At 46.0% G+C, this 20,395-nt stretch overlaps 1 protein-coding gene across 1 annotated transcript in view; it reads left to right on the top strand.

Annotated features, from left to right (window-relative positions):
* The window catches only part of LOC118382055 (DNA-binding protein SATB2-like), a 61,967-nt gene that overhangs the window by 18,934 nt on the left and 22,638 nt on the right, over positions 1 to 20,395 (top strand). The window contains exons 4-8 of the mRNA XM_052502502.1: positions 3,048 to 3,174; positions 6,700 to 6,823; positions 9,612 to 9,714; positions 17,212 to 17,262; positions 17,383 to 17,963. Of these exons, the coding sequence (XP_052358462.1) occupies positions 3,048 to 3,174; positions 6,700 to 6,823; positions 9,612 to 9,714; positions 17,212 to 17,262; positions 17,383 to 17,963 (986 nt within the window). The remainder of the gene's footprint in view (positions 1 to 3,047; positions 3,175 to 6,699; positions 6,824 to 9,611; positions 9,715 to 17,211; positions 17,263 to 17,382; positions 17,964 to 20,395) is intronic.

Here is a 20,395-nt window from a genome sequence, read left to right as displayed (position 1 = left end):
CACACACACACACACACACACACACACACACACACACACACACACACACACACACACACACACACACACACACACACACACACACACACACACACACACACACACACACACTATTGCAGATGGAGGTTGGAAGGCCGGGGCTATCTGTGTTTGATTCCCCTGATCCTAATGTGATTAGCCTTGTTTAGGTTAGCTGTTCCAGCCCTGGTCTTGAGGAAGGACAGGGTAATGTGCCTGTGTACACATCCTAGGATGCATTTCAGATGCAGAGGGAGAGAGAGGGTGGGGGGGTGGGGGGTCTCATTGTCAGATGCAGAGGGAGAGAGAGGGTGGGGGGAGGTCTCATTGTCAGATGCAGAGGGAGAGAGATGGTGGGGGGAAGTCTCATTGTCAGATGCAGAGGGAGAGAGATGGTGGGGGGCGGTCTCATTGTCAGATGCAGTGTCTGTGTAGGGGAAGACTTTTCTTATTTCATTTTCTGTTGAACCAGCACTGTGTAGGCAAGCAGGCCATGGGTCTTACCTAAATCAACGTCATTTCATACTTTGTAACTCCATTATTCTATCTCTGTTTGGATGTGGTTCAATTTCTATAGTTCTATGCTCAGCCACAAGAACGTACAATGAATAATGGAAACACTCTAGATCAGGAGCGATAAGCGACCAATTTAAAATGAAAGTCCATGTCCTGATGCCCATTTCTAGTCATCCCTTAATTCCTTAATACTCACCTGTCTTTACATCCAGATATATCTCTCAGAGCTCTCTATATGATGTATGTCTATGAACTCACTTGTCTTTAGATCCAGAGATATCTCTCAGAGCTCTCTATATGATGTATATCTATGAACTCACCTGTCTTCAGATCCAGAGATGTCTCTCAGAGCTCTCTATATGATGTATATCTATGAACTCACCTGTCTTTACACCCAGAGATATCTATCAGAGCTCTCTATATGATGTATATCTATGAACTCACCTGTCTTCAGATCCAGAGATGTCTCTCAGAGCTCTCTATATGATGTATATCTATGACCTCACCTGTCTTTACATCCAGATATATCTCTCAGAGCTCTCTATATGATGTATGTCTATGAACTCACTTGTCTTCAGATCCAGAGATATCTCTCAGAGCTCTCTATATGATGTATATCTATGAACTCACCTGTCTTCAGATCCAGAGATGTCTCTCAGAGCTCTCTATATGATGTATATCTATGAACTCACCTGTCTTCAGATCCAGAGATGTCTCTCAGAGCTCTCTATATGATGTATATCTATGAACTCACCTGTCTTTACATCCAGAGATATCTCTCAGAGCTCTCTATATGATGTATATCTATGAACTCACCTGTCTTCAGATCCAGAGATGTCTCTCAGAGCTCTCTATATGATGTATATCTATGAACTCACCTGTCTTTACACCCAGAGATATCTATTTGGGTTAATTAAACAATCATTAATTTTAATGGGGTGGTATTAATTGGCGTGTGACACAATCTCCAACCTTGACCTGTCCTGTCCATCAGTGATGTTGTCTCTTGCACGTATATCCCTGCTATAAAAGGCTTTGCTGGGTCTCTGTGTTTCTTCCCCAGGCTGATAAGGGTTAGGGTTGATAGATGTGGGGAATCAGATCGGTGCCTCTTCCCCAGGCTGATAAGGGTTAGGGTTGATACATGTGGGGAATCAGGTCGGTGCCTCTTCCCCAGGCTGATAAGGGTTAGGGTTGATAGATGTGGGGAATCAGGTCGGTGCCTCTTCCCCAGGCTGATAAGGGTTAGGGTTGATAGATGTGGGAATCAGGTGCCTCTTCCCCAGGCTGATAAGGGTTAGGGTTGATAGATGTGGGGAATCAGATCGGTGCCTCTTCCCCAGGCTGATAAGGGTTAGGGTTGATACATGTGGGGAATCAGGTCGGTGCCTCTTCCCCAGGCTGATAAGGGTTAGGGTTGATAGATGTGGGGAATCAGATCGGTGCCTCTTCCCCAGGCTGATAAGGGTTAGGGTTGATACATGTGGGGAATCAGGTCGGTGCCTCTTCCCCAGGCTGATAAGGGTTAGGGTTGATAGATGTGGGGAATCAGATCGGTGCCTCTTCCCCAGGCTGATAAGGGTTAGGGTTGATAGATGTGGGGAATCAGGTCGGTGCCTCTTCCCCAGGCTGATAAGGGTTAGGGTTGATAGATGTGGGGAATCAGGTCGGTGCCTCTTCCCCAGGCTGATAAGGGTTAGGGTTGATAGATGTGGGGAATCAGGTCGGTGCCTCTTCCCCAGGCTGATAAGGGTTAGGGTTGATAGATGTGGGGAATCAGATCGGTGCCTCTTCCCCAGGCTGATAAGGGTTAGGGTTGATAGATGTGGGGAATCAGGTCGGTGCCTCTTCCCCAGGCTGATAAGGGTTAGGGTTGATAGATGTGGGGAATCAGGTCGGTGCCTCTTCCCCAGGCTGATAAGGGTTAGGTTGATAAAGACGATGTTGGGAATCAGATCGGTGCCTCTTCCCCAGGCTGATAAGGGTTAGGGTTGATAGATGTGGGGAATCAGGTCGGTGCCTCTTCCCCAGGCTGATAAGGGTTAGGGTTGATAGATGTGGGGAATCAGATCGGTGCCTCTTCCCCAGGCTGATAAGGGTTAGGGTTGATAGATGTGGGGAATCAGATCGGTGCCTCTTCCCCAGGCTGATAAGGGTTAGGGTTGATAGATGTGGGGAATCAGATCGGTGCCTCTTCCCCAGGCTGATAAGGGTTAGGGTTGATAGATGTGGGGAATCAGATCGGTGCCTCTTCCCCAGGCTGATAATGCATTAATAGATAACACTCCACTTCATCTCTTTATCTCAATCTTTATCTCTCATTGTTAAACCATGAGTTTTACAGCCGCTGATGAAAATATAGAAATATTATGTCTAGGTTTTCACATGTACAGGCACACACACATACAGACTTTGTCGTCTTCGGCAACCTTAAGAAATGAACCCCCAGGTGAATGTGTATAAACTGAAAACGACAGCATGTTGATGACATCATTGTTCTGTCTCCCCTCCAGGCATCATCAAAGTGGGCCGCTGGAACCCCATGCCCATCCACTACCTGACTGACGCCCCCGAGGCCACCGTCGCCGACATGCTGCTGGACGTCTATCACATGGTTACCCTCCGCATCCTACTGCAGAGGTCAGTGGGGACGGACGGGAGTGTGTGTGTGTGTGTGTGTGTGTGTGTGTGTGTGTGTGTGTGTGTGTGTGTGTGTGTGTGTGTGTGTGTGTGTGTGTGTGTGTGTGTGTGTGTGTGTGTGTGTGTGTGTGTGTGTGTGTGTGTGTGTGTGTGTGTGAGAGTGAGAGAGTCAGAGCGAGGAGCAGGGAGAGAGCAGGTTTATTGATTTGAAAAGCAGGTTTATTGGGATGTGTCTTGTCCTGGAGGCAGAACTGAGCCGTTTCTGCTAGATAGGCCAGCTGCAAAGTCAAAATTGGAAATATTGTAAAACTGTATGGAAACAAAAATGCAGCTTTTTGATCTTAATTTAAGGTTCAGGCATTAGGGTTAGCAGTGTGGTTAAGGTTAGGTTTAAGGTTAGGTTCAGGCATTAGGGTTAGCAGTGTGATTAAGGTTAGGGTTAAGGTTAGGTTCAGGCATTAGGGTTAGCAGTGTGGTTAAGGTTAGGGATAAGGTTAGGTTCAGGCATTAGGGTTAGCAGTGTGGTTAAGGTTAGGGTTAATGTTAAGGTTAAGGTTAGATTCAGGCATTAGGGTTAGCAGTGTGGTGAAGGTTAGGGTTAAGGTTAGGTTCAGGCGTTAGGGTTAGCAGTGTGGTTAAGGTTAGGGTTAAGGTTAGATTCAAGCGTTAGGGTTAGCAGTGTGGTGAAGGTTAGGGTTAAGATTAGATTCAGGCATTAGGGTTAGCAGTGTGGTGAAGGTTAGGGTTAAGATTAGATTCAGGCATTAGGGTTAGCAGTGTGGTTAAGGTTAGGTTCAGGCGTTAGGGTTAGCAGTGTGGTGAAGGTTAGGGTTAAGGTTAGATTCAGGCATTAGGGTTAGCAGTGTGGTTAAGGTTAGAGATAAGGTTCAGTTTAAAATCAGATGGTATGACTTTATGACAGCCAGCTAGTGAGCACTCTGCAGAGCTGCCTCCAGAACAACATTCATGACGAAAAACACTAACCTGCACTTACAGTGAGTCACTTATCAACAGTGGGTAATGGTAACCGTCAATCATCTTTGTTTAATAGTGTTACCATGGTAGTACCACAGCACACTATAACAATCCACCCTGGTTATGACTTTGTTGATAGGAGTAGATAGTCTCGCTATCATTATGGCCACTGTTTGATATCAGGTCAGCTGGCACCAGGATAACAACACATACACTAGATAGGTGCGGTGAAATGTGTTGTTTTACAGGGTCAGCTGTAGTAGTACGGTGCCCGGTTCAGTTCCTTCCGCAAGGGCATATCGACAGATTTTCACCTTGTCGGCTCGGGTGATCAAACCAGAGACCTTTCGGTTACTGGCCCAACACTCTGACCACGAGGCTACCTGCCACCCCATTGGGTGATCCTCATGAAACCAGTTTAAACATGTCTCAAGCAAAACTCATAAATCATTCTGAGGACTAAGATGTCTACTTTTTGGCCAGTGACTTTTTCGCTGGGATTTTGTGTATTTTCAGCCCAAATTCTCATTACCGAAATGTGTACGAATTAGATTCTCTGGTAATTTTATACAATTTTACTTCAGAAAAGACAAACTTTTTTGAATAAAAAACAAAATTATGTTGCTGTAGTTTGTCCATAAGTCATAGAAATGGTATACTAGTTGAAGTGCAAACTATAATATGTCATTACCGTAACACTTTTCAAGTTCCTGTAAAAACTCCAATCAGTTTTGTAATAACGTTTTATTCACCCATGATGCATCATCTAGAGGAGGAGTAGAAGTTCAATTCATGTATTTGTTTGTATGCCTTCAGAACGAGGTTCTAATTCTCAAACACCCATTTTACCTCACTTGGCCTTCTCATTACCCCACTTGGCCTTCTCATTACCCCACTTGGCCTTCTCATTACCCCCACTTGGCCTTCTCATTACCCCACTTGGCCTTCTCATTACCCCACTTGGCCTTCTCATTACCCCACTTGGCCTTCTCATTACCCCACTTGGCCTTCTCATTACCCCCACTTGGCCTTCTCATTACCCCACTTGGCCTTCTCATTACCCCCACTTGGCCTTCTCATTACCCCCACTTGGCCTTCTCATTACCCCCACTTGGCCTTCTCATTACCCCCACTTGGCCTTCTCATTACCCCCACTTGGCCTTCTCATTACCCCACTTGGCCTTCTCATTACCCCCACTTGGCCTTCTCATTACCCCCACTTGGCCTTCTCATTACCCCACTTGGCCTTCTCATTCCCCCTTGGCCTTCTCTTGGCCCCACTTCTCATTACCCCCACTTGGCCTTCTCATTACCCCCACTTGGCCTTCTCATTCCCCTACTTGGCCTTCTCATTACCCCCACTTGGCCTTCTCATTACCCCACTTGGCCTTCTCATTACCCCACTTGGCCTTCTCATTACCCCCACTTGGCCTTCTCATTACCCCCACTTGGCCTTCTCATTCCCCTACTTGGCCTTCTCATTACCCCCACTTGGCCTTCTCATTACCCCCACTTGGCCTTCTCATTACCCCACTTGGCCTTCTCATTACCCCACTTGGCCTTCTCATTACCCCCACTTGGCCTTCTCATTACCCCACTTGGCCTTCTCATTACCCCCACTTGGCCTTCTCATTACCCCCACTTGGCCTTCTCATTACCCCCCTTCTCACTTGGCCTTCTGATTACCCCACTTGGCCTTCTCATTACCCCCACTTGGCCTTCTCATTACCCCCACTTGGCCTTCTCATTACCCCCACTTGGCCTTCTCATTACCCCACTTGGCCTTCTGATTACCCCCACTTGGCCTTCTGATTACCCCCACTTGGCCTTCTGATTACCCCCACTTGGCCTTCTGATTACCCCCACTTGGCCTTCTGATTACCCCCACTTGGCCTTCTGATTACCCCCACTTGGCCTTCTGATTACCCCCACTTGGCCTTCTCATTACCCCACTTGGCCTTCTGATTACCACTTGGCCTTCTCATTACCCCACTTGGCCTTCTGATTACCCCCACTTGTCCTTCTCATTACCCCCACTTGGCCTTCTCATTACCCCCACTTGGCCTTCTCATTACCCCACTTGTCCTTCTCATTACCCCCACTTGGCCTTCTCATTAACCCACTTGGCCTTCTCATTACCAAAATGGCTAAAATCAAATGGGAAAAAGTCAGATTTTATTTTATAGTTTCATTTGACATATTTTCAGTGTTATGTTTAACTTAGGCCTTTTCATTAGGATAGCAATGTAAATAAATAATGATAATAATTACAAAATATATAGTACTGATTCTAATCTCAGTGATCCAAGAGGTGAAAAATGACACTTGAGAATTTTGGGGTCAAATGTCATTTTTGTGTTGTTATGTTGTTATATGTCAAACAGGAAGTGATGTATTAGTGTCTCAGGGTTGTGTTCATTAGGCATCAAACTGACTGAAAGAGGGAGGGACTATGTGAAGTTGTCCAATAATAGATTATATTATTTTAATTGCATAATGTTTTCAAATGTTTCCCCTTGCGTGTGGTAATGAATCCAACCCTGTTTCCAGCTTTTCCAGGCTGGAGGATCTGCCGTCAGAGCAGTGGAACCACGCTACAGTGAGGAACGCCCTCAAAGAGCTACTGAAGGAGATGAACCAGAGTTCCCTGGCCAAGGAGTGCCCTCTCTCTCAGGTAGCATCTTATGTCATTGTATGTCATGCAACTTAGTCTCTAACTTAGGTTGTACTGCACTCTGCATTGTATTAGCCTTATAGTGGTGGGGAATCATGTGCCAAGGAGTGCCCTCTCTCTCAGGTAGCAGCTTATGTCATCTTATGTCATGTCATGTTATGTATCTTAGTCTCTGGCTTAGATTGTTTTTCATTAGCTGCAGGAGGTGGTGTGCTTTTCCTACATGGCGTTCAAATGACACATGACTTCCTGTATACAGATTCCAAAACAACAACGCAGATCTGTTTTCTACTGTATGCGACTGTGTTGTGGTGCTCCAGTCCATACAGTATGTGACTGTGTTGTGGTGTTCCAGTCTATATACAGTATGTGACTGTGTTGTGGTGTTCCAGTCCATACAGTATGTGACTGTGTTGTGGTGTTCCAGTCCATACAGTATGTGACTGTGTTGTGGTGTTCCAGTCCATACAGTATGTGACTGTGTTGTGGTGTTCCAGTCTATACAGTATGTGACTGTGTTGTGGTGTTCCAGTCTATACAGTATGTGACTGTGTTGTGGTGTTCCAGTCTATACAGTATGTGACTGTGTTGTGGTGTTCCAGTCCATACAGTATGTGACTGTGTTGTGATGTTCCAGTCTATACAGTATGTGACTGTGTTGTGGTGTTCCAGTCTATACAGCATGTGACTGTGTTGTGGTGCTCCAGTCTATACAGTATGTGAATGTGTTGTGGTGTTCCAGTCCATACAGTATGCGACTGTGTTGTGGTGTTCCAGTCCATACAGTATGTGACTGTGTTGTGGTGTTCCAGTCCATACAGTATGTGACTGTGTTGTGGTGTTCCAGTCTATACAGTATGTGACTGTGTTGTGGTGTTCCAGTCTATACAGTATGTGACTGTGTTGTGGTGTTCCAGTCCATACAGTATGTGACTGTGTTGTGGTGTTCCAGTCTATACAGTATGTGACTGTGTTGTGGTGTTCCAGTCTATACAGTATGTGACTGTGTTGTGGTGTTCCAGTCTATACAGTATGTGACTGTGTTGTGGTGTTCCAGTCCATACAGTATGTGACTGTGTTGTGGTGCTCCAGTCTATACAGTATGTGACTGTGTTGTGGTGTTCCAGTCTATACAGTATGTGACTGTGTTGTGGTGTTCCAGTCTATACAGTATGTAACTGTGTTGTGGTGCTCCAGTCCATACAGTATGTAACTGTGTTGTGGTGTTCCAGTCCATACAGTATGTGACTGTGTTGTGGTGTTCCAGTCTATACAGTATGTGACTGTGTTGTGGTGTTCCAGTTCATACAGTATGCGACTGTGTTGTGGTGCTCCAGTCTATACAGTATGCGACTGTGTTGTGGTGCTCCAGTCTATATACAGTATGTGACTGTGTTGTGGTGCTCCAGTCTATACAGTATGTAACTGTGTTGTGGTGTTCCAGTCCATACAGTATGTGACTGTGTTGTGGTGTTCCAGTCTATACAGTATGCGACTGTGTTGTGGTGTTCCAGTCCATACAGTATGTGACTGTGTTGTGGTGTTCCAGTCCATACAGTATGTGACTGTGTTGTGGTGTTCCAGTCTATACAGTATGTGACTGTGTTGTGGTGTTCCAGTCCATACAGTATGCGACTGTGTTGTGGTGCTCCAGTCTATATACAGTATGTGACTGTGTTGTGGTGCTCCAGTCTATACAGTATGTGACTGTGTTGTGGTGTTCCAGTCCATACAGTATGTGACTGTGTTGTGGTGTTCCAGTCTATACAGTATGTGACTGTGTTGTGGTGTTCCAGTCTATACAGTATGTGACTGTGTTGTGGTGTTCCAGTCCATACAGTATGCGACTGTGTTGTGGTGTTCCAGTCCATACAGTATGTGACTGTGTTGTGGTGTTCCAGTCCATACAGTATGTGACTGTGTTGTGGTGTTCCAGTCTATACAGTATGTGACTGTGTTGTGGTGTTCCAGTCCATACAGTATGTGACTGTGTTGTGGTGTTCCAGTCTATACAGTATGTGACTGTGTTGTGGTGTTCCAGTCTATACAGTATGTGACTGTGTTGTGGTGTTCCAGTCCATACAGTATGTGACTGTGTTGTGGTGTTCCAGTCCATACAGTATGTGACTGTGTTGTGGTGTTCCAGTCCATACAGTATGTGACTGTGCTTCTACACCTGCATTGCTTGCTGTTTGGGGTTTTAGGCTGGGTTTCTGTACAGCACTTTGAGATATCAGTTGATGTACGAAGTATGTAAAACATACTAAAGTCTCTCTATAGGTCTGACTGATCTGTCTCTGTCCACCTCCAGTCCATACAGTTTGGCTGGTACTGTGGCTCCTGTGTTCCTCACTCACCAGTATGGACAGTCTTAGCACTTCCACTACAGTATGTGACTGTGTTTCTTATCATCTCTCAGCTCTCTCTCTCTCTCTCTCTTTCTCTTTTGCTCTCTTTCTCTCATCTCTCTCTCTCTCTCTCTCTCAGTCTCTCTCTCTCTCTCTCTCCACCATGATGCATGGTATTAGAGACAGCTCTCTCTCTCTCTCTCTCTCTCTCTCTCTCTCTCTCTCTCTCTCTCTCTCTCTCTCTCTCTCTCTCTCCTCTCTCTCTCTCTCTCTCTCTCTCTCTTAGAGACTCTCTCTCTCTGATGCATGGTATCTCTCTCTCTCTCTGATGCATCTCTCTCTCTCTCTCTCTCTCTCTGATGCTCTCTCTCTCTCTCTCTCTCTCTCTCTCTCTCTCATCTCTCTGATGCTCAGCTCTCTCTCTCTCTCTCTCTCATCAGAGCATGATCTCTGCCATAGTCAACAGCTCATACTATGCCAACGTGTCCACCTCCAAGTGCCAGGAGTTTGGCCGCTGGTACAAGAAGTACAAAAGGATTCAAGGTGAGGTGTGTCCCCTCTTGGCTCCTGTAGCCTCACACACCCCACATGGACAATAAGATGCCATTAGCACCTTCCACTATAACATTGCCTGTCATTGGCTGGGATCCTAACTGTAAGTCCTTGAGCTGACCCAAGTGTCGGGCCCTTCTTTCAGCAGACAGTTATCATTGGCTCTTGAGTAGTGTCAGCTCAAGCTTTTGGGGGCCTAAGACAAAACTTGATTGTGGGGGGCCAACTCCCGCCTTATAGCTCAAAAACTATATTTAGATTTTGTTTTTGATTAGTCCACTGTTGATACAGTCCCAAAACGTTTTGCAGGTCAGCAGTCAAGGTTTCAAGATATTGGACATTCAAGAAGCAAACTGTCATCTGCCACATCATGATCCATGGTATTAGAGACAGCTCTATAGAGACTAGAGATTCCACCATGATGCATGGTATTAGAGACAGCTCTATAGAGACTAGAGACCCCACCATGATACATGGTATTAGAGACAGCTCTATAGAGACTAGATACCCCACCATGATCCATGGTATTAGAGACAGCTCTATAGAGACTAGAGACCCCACCATGATCCATGGTATTAGAGACAGCTCTATAGAGACTAGAGACCCCACCATGATGCATGGTATTAGAGACAGCTCTATAGAGACTAGAGACCCACCATGATGCATGGTATTAGAGACAGCTCTATAGAGACTAGAGACCCCACCATGATGCATGGTATTAGAGACAGCTCTATAGAGACTAGAGACCCACCATGATGCATGGTATTAGAGACAGCTCTATAGAGACCCCACCATGATGCATGGTATTAGAGACAGCTCTATAGAGACTAGAGACCCCACCATGATGCATGGTATTCTATAGAGACAGCTCTATAGAGACTAGAGACCCCACCATGATGCATGGTATTAGAGACAGCTCTGATAGAGACTAGAGACCCCACCATGATGCATGGTATTAGAGACAGCTCTATAGAGACCCCACCATGATGCATGGTATTAGAGACAGCTCTATAGAGACTAGAGACCCCACCATGATGCATGGTATTAGAGACAGCTCTATAGAGACTAGAGACCCCACCATGATGCATGGTATTAGAGACAGCTCTATAGAGACTAGAGACCCCACCATGATGCATGGTATTAGAGACAGCTCTATAGAGACTAGAGACCCCACCATGATGCATGGTATTAGAGACAGCTCTATAGAGACTAGAGACCCCACCATGATGCATGGTATTAGAGACAGATCTATAGAGACCCCACCATGATGCATGGTATTAGAGACAGCTCTATAGAGACTAGAGACCCCACCATGATGCATGGTATTAGAGACAGCTCTATAGAGACCCCACCATGATGCATGGTATTAGAGACAGCTCTATAGAGACTAGAGACCCCACCATGATGCATGGTATTAGAGACAGCTCTATAGAGACTAGAGACCCCACCATGATGCATGGTATTAGAGACAGCTCTATAGAGACTAGAGACCCCACCATGATGCATGGTATTAGAGACAGCTCTGATAGAGACTCTAGAGACCCCACCATGATGCATGGTATTAGAGACAGCTCTATAGACAGACTAGAGACCCCACCATGATGCATGGTATTAGAGACAGATCTATAGAGACTAGAGACCCCACCATGATGCATGGTATTAGAGACAGCTCTATAGAGACTAGATGATGCATGGTATTAGAGACAGCACCATGATGCATGGTATTAGAGACAGCTCTAGAGACAGCTCTATAGAGACAGATCTAGAGACCCCACCATGATGCATGGTATTAGAGACAGCTCTATAGAGACTAGAGACCCCACCATGATGCATGGTATTAGAGACAGCTCTATAGAGACCCCACCATAGATGACCCCCCACCATGATGCATGGTATTAGAGACAGCTGATGCATATTAGAGACAGCTCTAGAGACCCCAGCATGATCCATGGTATTAGAGACAGCTCTATAGAGACCCCACCATGATGCATGGTATTAGAGACAGCTCTATAGAGACTAGAGACCCCACCATGATGCATGGTATTAGAGACAGCTCTATAGAGACCCCACCATGATGCATGGTATTAGAGACAGCTCTATAGAGACTAGAGACCCCACCATGATGCATGGTATTAGAGACAGCTCTATAGAGACTAGAGACCCCACCATGATGCATGGTATTAGAGACAGCTCTATAGAGACTAGAGACCCCACCATGATGCATGGTATTAGAGACAGCTCTATAGAGACTAGAGACCCCACCATGATGCATGGTATTAGAGACAGCTCTATAGAGACTAGAGACCCCACCATGATGCATGGTATTAGAGACAGCTCTGATGCATGGTATTAGAGACAGCTCTAGACTAGAGACCCCACCATGATGCATGGTATTAGAGACAGCTCTATAGAGACCCCACCATGATGCATGGTATTAGAGACAGCTCTATAGAGACTAGAGACCCCACCATGATGCATGGTATTAGAGACAGCTCTATAGAGACCCCCACCATGATGCATGGTATTAGAGACAGCTCTATAGAGACTAGAGACCCCACCATGATGCATGGTATTAGAGACAGCTCTATAGAGACTACCCCACCATGATGCATGGTAGAGACAGCTCTATAGAGACTAGAGACAGCTCTATAGAGACTAGAGACCCCACCATGATGCATGGTATTAGAGACAGCTCTATAGAGACTAGAGACCCCACCATGATGCATGGTATTAGAGACAGCTCTATAGAGACTAGAGACCCCACCATGATGCATGGTATTAGAGACAGCTCTATAGAGACTAGAGACCCCACCATGATGCATGGTATTAGAGACAGCTCTATAGAGACTAGAGACCCCACCATGATGCATGGTATTAGAGACAGCTCTATAGAGACTAGAGACCCCACCATGATGCATGGTATTAGAGACAGCTCTATAGAGACTAGAGACCCCACCATGATGCATGGTATTAGAGACAGCTCTATAGAGACTAGAGACCCCACCATGATGCATGGTATTAGAGACAGCTCTATAGAGACCCCACCATGATGCATGGTATTAGAGACAGCTCTATAGAGACTAGAGACCCCACCATGATGCATGGTATTAGAGACAGCTCTATAGAGACCCCACCATGATGCATGGTATTAGAGACAGCTCTATAGAGACTAGAGACCCCACCATGATGCATGGTATTAGAGACAGCTCTATAGAGACTAGAGACCCCACCATGATGCATGGTATTAGAGACAGCTCTATAGAGACTAGAGACCCCACCATGATGCATGGTATTAGAGACAGCTCTATAGAGACTAGAGACCCCACCATGATACATGGTATTAGAGACAGCTCTATAGAGACTAGAGACCCCACCATGATGCATGGTATTAGAGACAGACAGCTCTAGAGACTAGAGAGACCCCCCACCATGATGCATGGTATTAGAGACAGCTCTATAGAGACTAGAGACCCCACCATGATGCATGGTATTAGAGACAGCTCTATAGAGACCCTACCATGATGCATGGTATTAGAGACAGCTCTATAGAGACTAGAGATTCCACCATGATGCATGGTATTAGAGACAGCTCTATAGAGACTAGAGACCCCACCATGATGCATGGTATTAGAGACAGCTCTATAGAAACCCCACCATGATGCATGGTATTAGAGACAGCTCTATAGAGACCCCACCATGATGCATGGTATTAGAGACAGCTCTATAGAGACCATGGTATTAGAGACAGCTCTACCCCACCATGATGCATGGTATTAGAGACAGCTCTATAGAGACTAGAGACCCCACCATGATGCATGGTATTAGAGACAGCTCTATAGAGACTAGAGACCCCACCATGATGCATGGTATTAGAGACAGCTCTATAGAGACCCCCACCATGATGCATGGTATTAGAGACAGCTACTATAGAGACCCCCACCATCTATAGAGACTAGAGACCCCACCATGATGCATGGTATTAGAGACAGCTCTATAGAGACCCCACCATGAGACCCTATAGAGACACCATGATGCATGGTATATCTAGAGACAGCTCTATAGAGACAGCTCTAGAGACCCCACCATGATGCATGGTATTAGAGACAGCTCTATAGAGACTAGAGACCCCACCATGATGCATGGTATTAGAGACAGCTCTATAGAGACCCCACCATGATACATGGTATTAGAGACAGCTCTATAGAGACTAGAGACCCCACCATGATGCATGGTATTAGAGACAGCTCTATAGAGACTAGAGACCCCACCATGATGCATGGTATTAGAGACAGCTCTATAGAGACTAGAGACCCCACCATGATGCATGGTATTAGAGACAGCTCTATAGAGACCCCACCATGATGCATGGTATTAGAGACAGCTCTATAGAGACTAGAGACCCCACCATGATGCATGGTATTAGAGACAGCTCTATAGAGACTAGAGACCCCACCATGATGCATGGTATTAGAGACAGCTCTATAGAGACCCCACCATGATGCATGGTATTAGAGACAGCTCTATAGAGACTAGAGACCCCACCATGATGCATGGTATTAGAGACAGCTCTATAGAGACTAGAGACCCCACCATGATGCATGGTATTAGAGACAGCTCTATAGAGACTAGAGACCCCACCATGATGCATGGTATTAGAGACAGCTCTATAGAGACCCCACCATGATCCATGGTATTAGAGACAGCTCTATAGAGACCCCACCATGATGCATGGTATTAGAGACAGCTCTATAGAGACTAGAGACCCCACCATGATGCATGGTATTAGAGACAGCTCTATAGAGACCCCACCATGATGCATGGTATTAGAGACAGCTCTATAGAGACTAGAGACCCCACCATGATGCATGGTATTAGAGACAGCTCTATAGAGACTAGAGACCCCACCATGATACATGGTATTAGAGACAGCTCTATAGAGACCCCAGCATGATGCATGGTATTAGAGACAGCTCTATAGAGACCCCACCATGATGCATGGTATTAGAGACAGCTCTATAGAGACTAGAGACCCCACCATGATGCATGGTATTAGAGACAGCTCTATAGAGACTAGAGACCCCACCATGATGCATGGTATTAGAGACAGCTCTATAGAGACCCCACCATGATGCATGGTATTAGAGACAGCTCTATAGAGACTAGAGATTCCACCATGATGCATGGTATTAGAGACAGCTCTATAGAGACTAGAGACCCCACCATGATGCATGGTATTAGAGACAGCTCTATAGAGACTAGAGACCCCACCATGATGCATGGTATTAGAGACAGCTCTATAGAGACTAGAGACCCCACCATGATGCATGGTATTAGAGACAGCTCTATAGAGACTAGAGACCCCACCATGATGCATGGTATTAGAGACAGCTCTATAGAGACTAGAGACCCCACCATGATGCATGGTATTAGAGACAGCTCTATAGAGACCCCACCATGATGCATGGTATTAGAGACAGCTCTATAGAGACTAGAGACCCCACCATGATGCATGGTATTAGAGACAGCTCTATAGAGACCCCCACCATGATGCATGGTATTAGAGACAGCTCTATAGAGACTAGAGACCCCACCATGATGCATGGTATTAGAGACAGCTCTATAGAGACTAGAGACCCACCATGATGCATGGTATTAGAGACAGCTCTATAGAGACTAGAGACCCCACCATGATGCATGGTATTAGAGACAGCAGCTCTGATATGAGAGACAGCTCTAGAGACCCCACCATGATGCATGGTATTAGAGACAGCTCTATAGAGACTAGAGACCCCACCATGATGCATGGTATTAGAGACAGATCTATAGAGACCCCACCATGATACATGGTATTAGAGACAGCTCTATAGAGACCCCACCATGATGCATGGTATTAGAGACAGCTCTATAGAGACTAGAGACCCCACCATGATGCATGGTATTAGAGACAGCTCTATAGAGACCCCACCATGATGCATGGTATTAGAGACAGCTCTATAGAGACTAGAGATTCCACCATGATGCATGGTATTAGAGACAGCTCTATAGAGACTAGAGACCCCACCATGATGCATGGTATTAGAGACAGCTCTATAGAGACTAGAGATTCCACCATGATACATGGTATTAGAGACAGCTCTATAGAGACTAGAGACCCCACTATGATACATGGTATTAGAGACAGATCTATAGAGACCCCAGCATGATCCATGGTATTAGAGACAGATCTATAGAGACCCCAGCATGATCCATGGTATTAGAGACAGCTCTATAGAGACCCCACCATGATGCATTGGTATTAGAGACAGCTCTATAGAGACTAGAGACCCCACCATGATACATGGTATTAGAGACAGCTCTATAGAGACCCCAGCATGATGCATGGTTTACATAATCTTTTAATGTCACCCTTAATATAGCAGAGAAAACCAAACACTTTCAGTCTCTAATCAGAAGCAGCTGCTTGCCACTCCACACTGGGAGATCCCCTTACACAGATGCATGGTATTAGAGACATACACCAGCATGATGCATGGTATTACACTCAGGGAAACGTCTACACAGACACACACACACACACACACACACACACACACACACACACACACACACACACACACACACACACACACACACACACACACACACACACACACACACACACACACACAGGGAAACGTCACACACACACACACAAACGTCACACACACACACACACACACACACACACACACACACACACACACACACACACACACACACACACACACACACACACACACACACACACACACACACTCAGGGAAAAGTCACACACACACACACACACACACACACACACACACACACACACACACACACACACACACACACACACACACACACACACACACACACACACACACACACACACACACACACACACACACACACACACACACAGGGCATGGCACACACACGCGCAACACATACAGAGTGCATGCACACACACTTGTACCTCATAGCAGACCATGTACCCTCTCCTTACGCCCTCCTCCCTGTTTAACACTGTCATTCCAACATGGAGGCAGATCAAAGTTGACACCAGACCCCAAACACAGGGAGAAGTGGGAGAGGAGATAAATGGTGCCTGTGGTCTGACAGGGGAGGGGTGAGGGGTGAGGGAGGGGGATCAGGTTCCCTACAGTCCATAGTATTAGTTCTGTTCTGTTCTGTTCTGCGGTCCCAAAAGACAAACACACTGCAGCCCTCCAGATGTTGTAAAACGGGGAATGGGACATTCCCATTGGATTAGCGTAGTCACCTCAGAATCTGATTGGAGGATCTACTTGTCAGTCTTAGGACCTTCTGTTGATGTCAATTGCATGGCTGGATGGATGGATAAATACATGGATAAAATGTAGTTGAATGCTGTGTAACCTACCTACTGTACTCTATAAGTGTATTGTTTTGATAACCAGTCTGATATAATGGCATGTGACTTCACTACAGGTGAATACCTGGAGAAGATGTGGTCAGGACGGGATAAACCTGATATTAAAGGTGGGTTGGAAAGAACGCCCATTACCTGTGTATATATATATATAGTATCTGAACAGTATATAGATGGTATTGAGATCTCTTCAGACCTCCTCTCACCACCATGTCTGTTTGTATCTGCAGTGGAGAGGGACAGCATGTCAGACGTATGTGGCCTGGGACAGCGCCCCCCCTCTCACCTGACCCCACCAACCCAGCTTGGAGGGTTACCCCTCAAGGTTGGACTAGGGGACCCCCAAACCCCCAGCCAGCAACAGGCCCTCCCCCACCTGTCTCAGCAGCACTCACCCCATGCCCAGCACCACCACAGCCCACCGCCCAGAGGCCAGGCGCCCCCTCCCGGTCCTCCGGCCTCCCTCCAACCCTTACTGGGCCCGGGCGGTCTCCTCTCCCCCCAGCTCAGCCCTCAGATGGTCAGGCAACAACTGGCCATGGCCCACCTCATCAACCAGCAGCTAGCTGTTAGCCGCCTGCTAGCCCACCAGCACGGTCCGCAGGCCCTCCACCAGCAGCAGCACCAACAGTTCCTCAACCACCCACCCATCCCGCGCTCCTGCAAAGCCCCAGGAGTCCTCACCGATCCTGGGATGAATCCGTCGGCCGTGGAGGTCTGTCCGGACATCTACCATCAGGTCAGAGAGGAGCTGAAGAGGGCCAGCGTCTCTCAGGCTGTGTTCGCCAGGGTGGCCTTCAACCGCACACAGGTGAGACATCTACCTTCCCTTCCACTTCCATTTCTAAGCACTGAAACCTCCACTTAAGTTGAATTTTCACTTAATCTCCCATTGACATCAATACATCAATGCGGGTCTCATTTTTTCAGGTTCTTTGGTCCACAGCACTAAAAGACCGGAGCCCCCAAAGCTTCTGCACATGTTTATAGTCTCTACTTTACACACAGAGAACAGGGTACACAGAGAACAGGGTACTCAGAGAACAGGGTACTCAGAGAACAGGGTACTCAGAGAACAGGGTACTCAGAGAACAGGGTACTCAGAGAACAGGGTACACAGAGAACAGGGTACACAGAGAACAGGGTACTCAGAGAACAGGGTACACAGAGAACAGGGTACACAGAGAACAGGGTACTCAGAGAACAGGGTACACAGAGAACAGGGTACTCAGAGAACAGGGTACTCAGAGAACAGGGTACTCAGAGAACAGGCTGCTCAGAGAACAGGCTACTCAGAGAACAGGCTACTCAGAGAACAGGCTACTCAGAGAACAGGCTACTCAGAGAACAGGCTGCTCAGTGAACAGGCTACTCAGAGAACAGGCTACTCAGAGAACAGGCTGCTCAGTGAACAGGCTACTCAGAGAACAGGCTACTCAGAGAACAGGCTACTCAGAGAACAGGCGACTCAGAGAACAGGCTGCTCAGTGAACAGGCTACTCAGAGAACAGGCTACTCAGAGAACAGGCTGACACAGTGAACAGGCTACTCAGAGAACAGGCTACTCAGAGAACAGGCTACTCAGAGAACAGGCTGCTCAGTGAACAGGCTACTCAGAGAATAGGCGACTCAGAGAATAGGCGACTCAGAGAATAGGCGACTCAGAGAACAGGCTGCTCAGTGAACAGGCTACTCCGAGAACAGGCTGCTCAGTGAACAGGCTACTCAGAGAACAGGCTACTCCAATAACAGGCTACACAGGCCAATGGTTCTGGTGTTGTTTAATAAAGTTAGATCAAAGCAGAATCAATGTCTGCCAGATCACATAACGATCACAGTATTCTACATTACATAAACCAATATAATAGCCTAGTATAACTTTACTGGAAGACAAAAAACAACAGCAAATTGTTTTCTCATGTGGCCAAAACTCAACAACACGCGCCACTGGGCAAAATACACAGGTAGGATGGCTGCAGTTTGTTAGCACCATCTGCTCTAAGATTCGTTCACTCAGTCACACTGTAGGCTACTTCTAAACAACACTGTAGGCTACTTCTAAACAACACTGTAGGCTACTTCTAAACAACACTGTAGGCTACTTCTAAACAACACTGTAGGCTACTTCTAAACAACACTGTAGGCTACTTCTAAACAACACTGTAGGCTACTTCTAAACAACACTGTAGGCTACTTCTAAACAACACTGTAGGCTACTTCTAAAGACAAAACAACACTGTAGGCTACTTCTAAACAACACTGTAGGCTACTTCTAAACAACACTGTAGGCTACTTCTAAACAACACTGTAGGCTACTTCTAAACAACACTGTAGACTACTTCTAAACAACACTGTAGGCTACTTCTAAACAACACTGTAGGCTACTTCTAAACAACACTGTAGGCTACTTCTAAACAACACTGTAGGCTACTTCTAAACAACACTGTAGGCTACTTCTAAACAACACTGTAGGCTACTTCTAAACAACACTGTAGGCTACTTATAAACAACACTGTAGGCTACTTCAACACTAAAAACAACACTGTAGGCTACTTCTAAACAACACTGTAGGCTACTTCTAAACAACACTGTAGGCTACTTCTAAACAACACTGTAGGCTACTTCTAAACAACACTGTAGGCTACTTCTAAACAACACTGTAGGCTACTTCTAAACAACACTGTAGGCTACTTCTAAACAACACTGTAGGCTACTTCTAAACAACACTGTAGGCTACTTCTAAACAACACTGTAGACTACTTCTAAACAACACTGTAGGCTACTTCTAAACAACACTGTAGGCTACTTCTAAACAACACTGTAGGCTACTTCTAAACAACACTGTAGGCTACTTCTAAACAACACTGTAGGCTACTTCTAAACAACACTGTAGGCTACTTCTAAACAACACTGTAGACTACTTCTAAACAACACTGTAGGCTACTTCTAAACAACACTGTAGGCTACTTCTAAACAACACTGTAGGCTACTTCTAAACAACACTGTAGGCTACTTCTAAACAACACTGTAGGCTACTTCTAAACAACACTGTAGGCTACTTCTAAACAACACTGTAGGCTAAACAGGCTGATCTAAACAACACTGTAGACTACTTCTAAACAACACTGTAGGCTACTTCTAAACAACACACTGTAGGCTACTTCTAAACAACACTGTAGGCTACTTCTAAACAACACTGTAGACTACTTCTAAACAACACTGTAGGCTACTTCTAAACAACAC

Source organism: Oncorhynchus keta, unplaced genomic scaffold (genome assembly GCF_023373465.1).
Source record: "Oncorhynchus keta strain PuntledgeMale-10-30-2019 unplaced genomic scaffold, Oket_V2 Un_contig_1563_pilon_pilon, whole genome shotgun sequence".
Classification (NCBI taxonomy): Eukaryota; Metazoa; Chordata; class Actinopteri; order Salmoniformes; family Salmonidae; genus Oncorhynchus; species Oncorhynchus keta.
The sequence above is the reverse complement of the archived record's forward strand: the minus strand, read 5'-3'. Positions and strand labels throughout refer to the sequence as shown.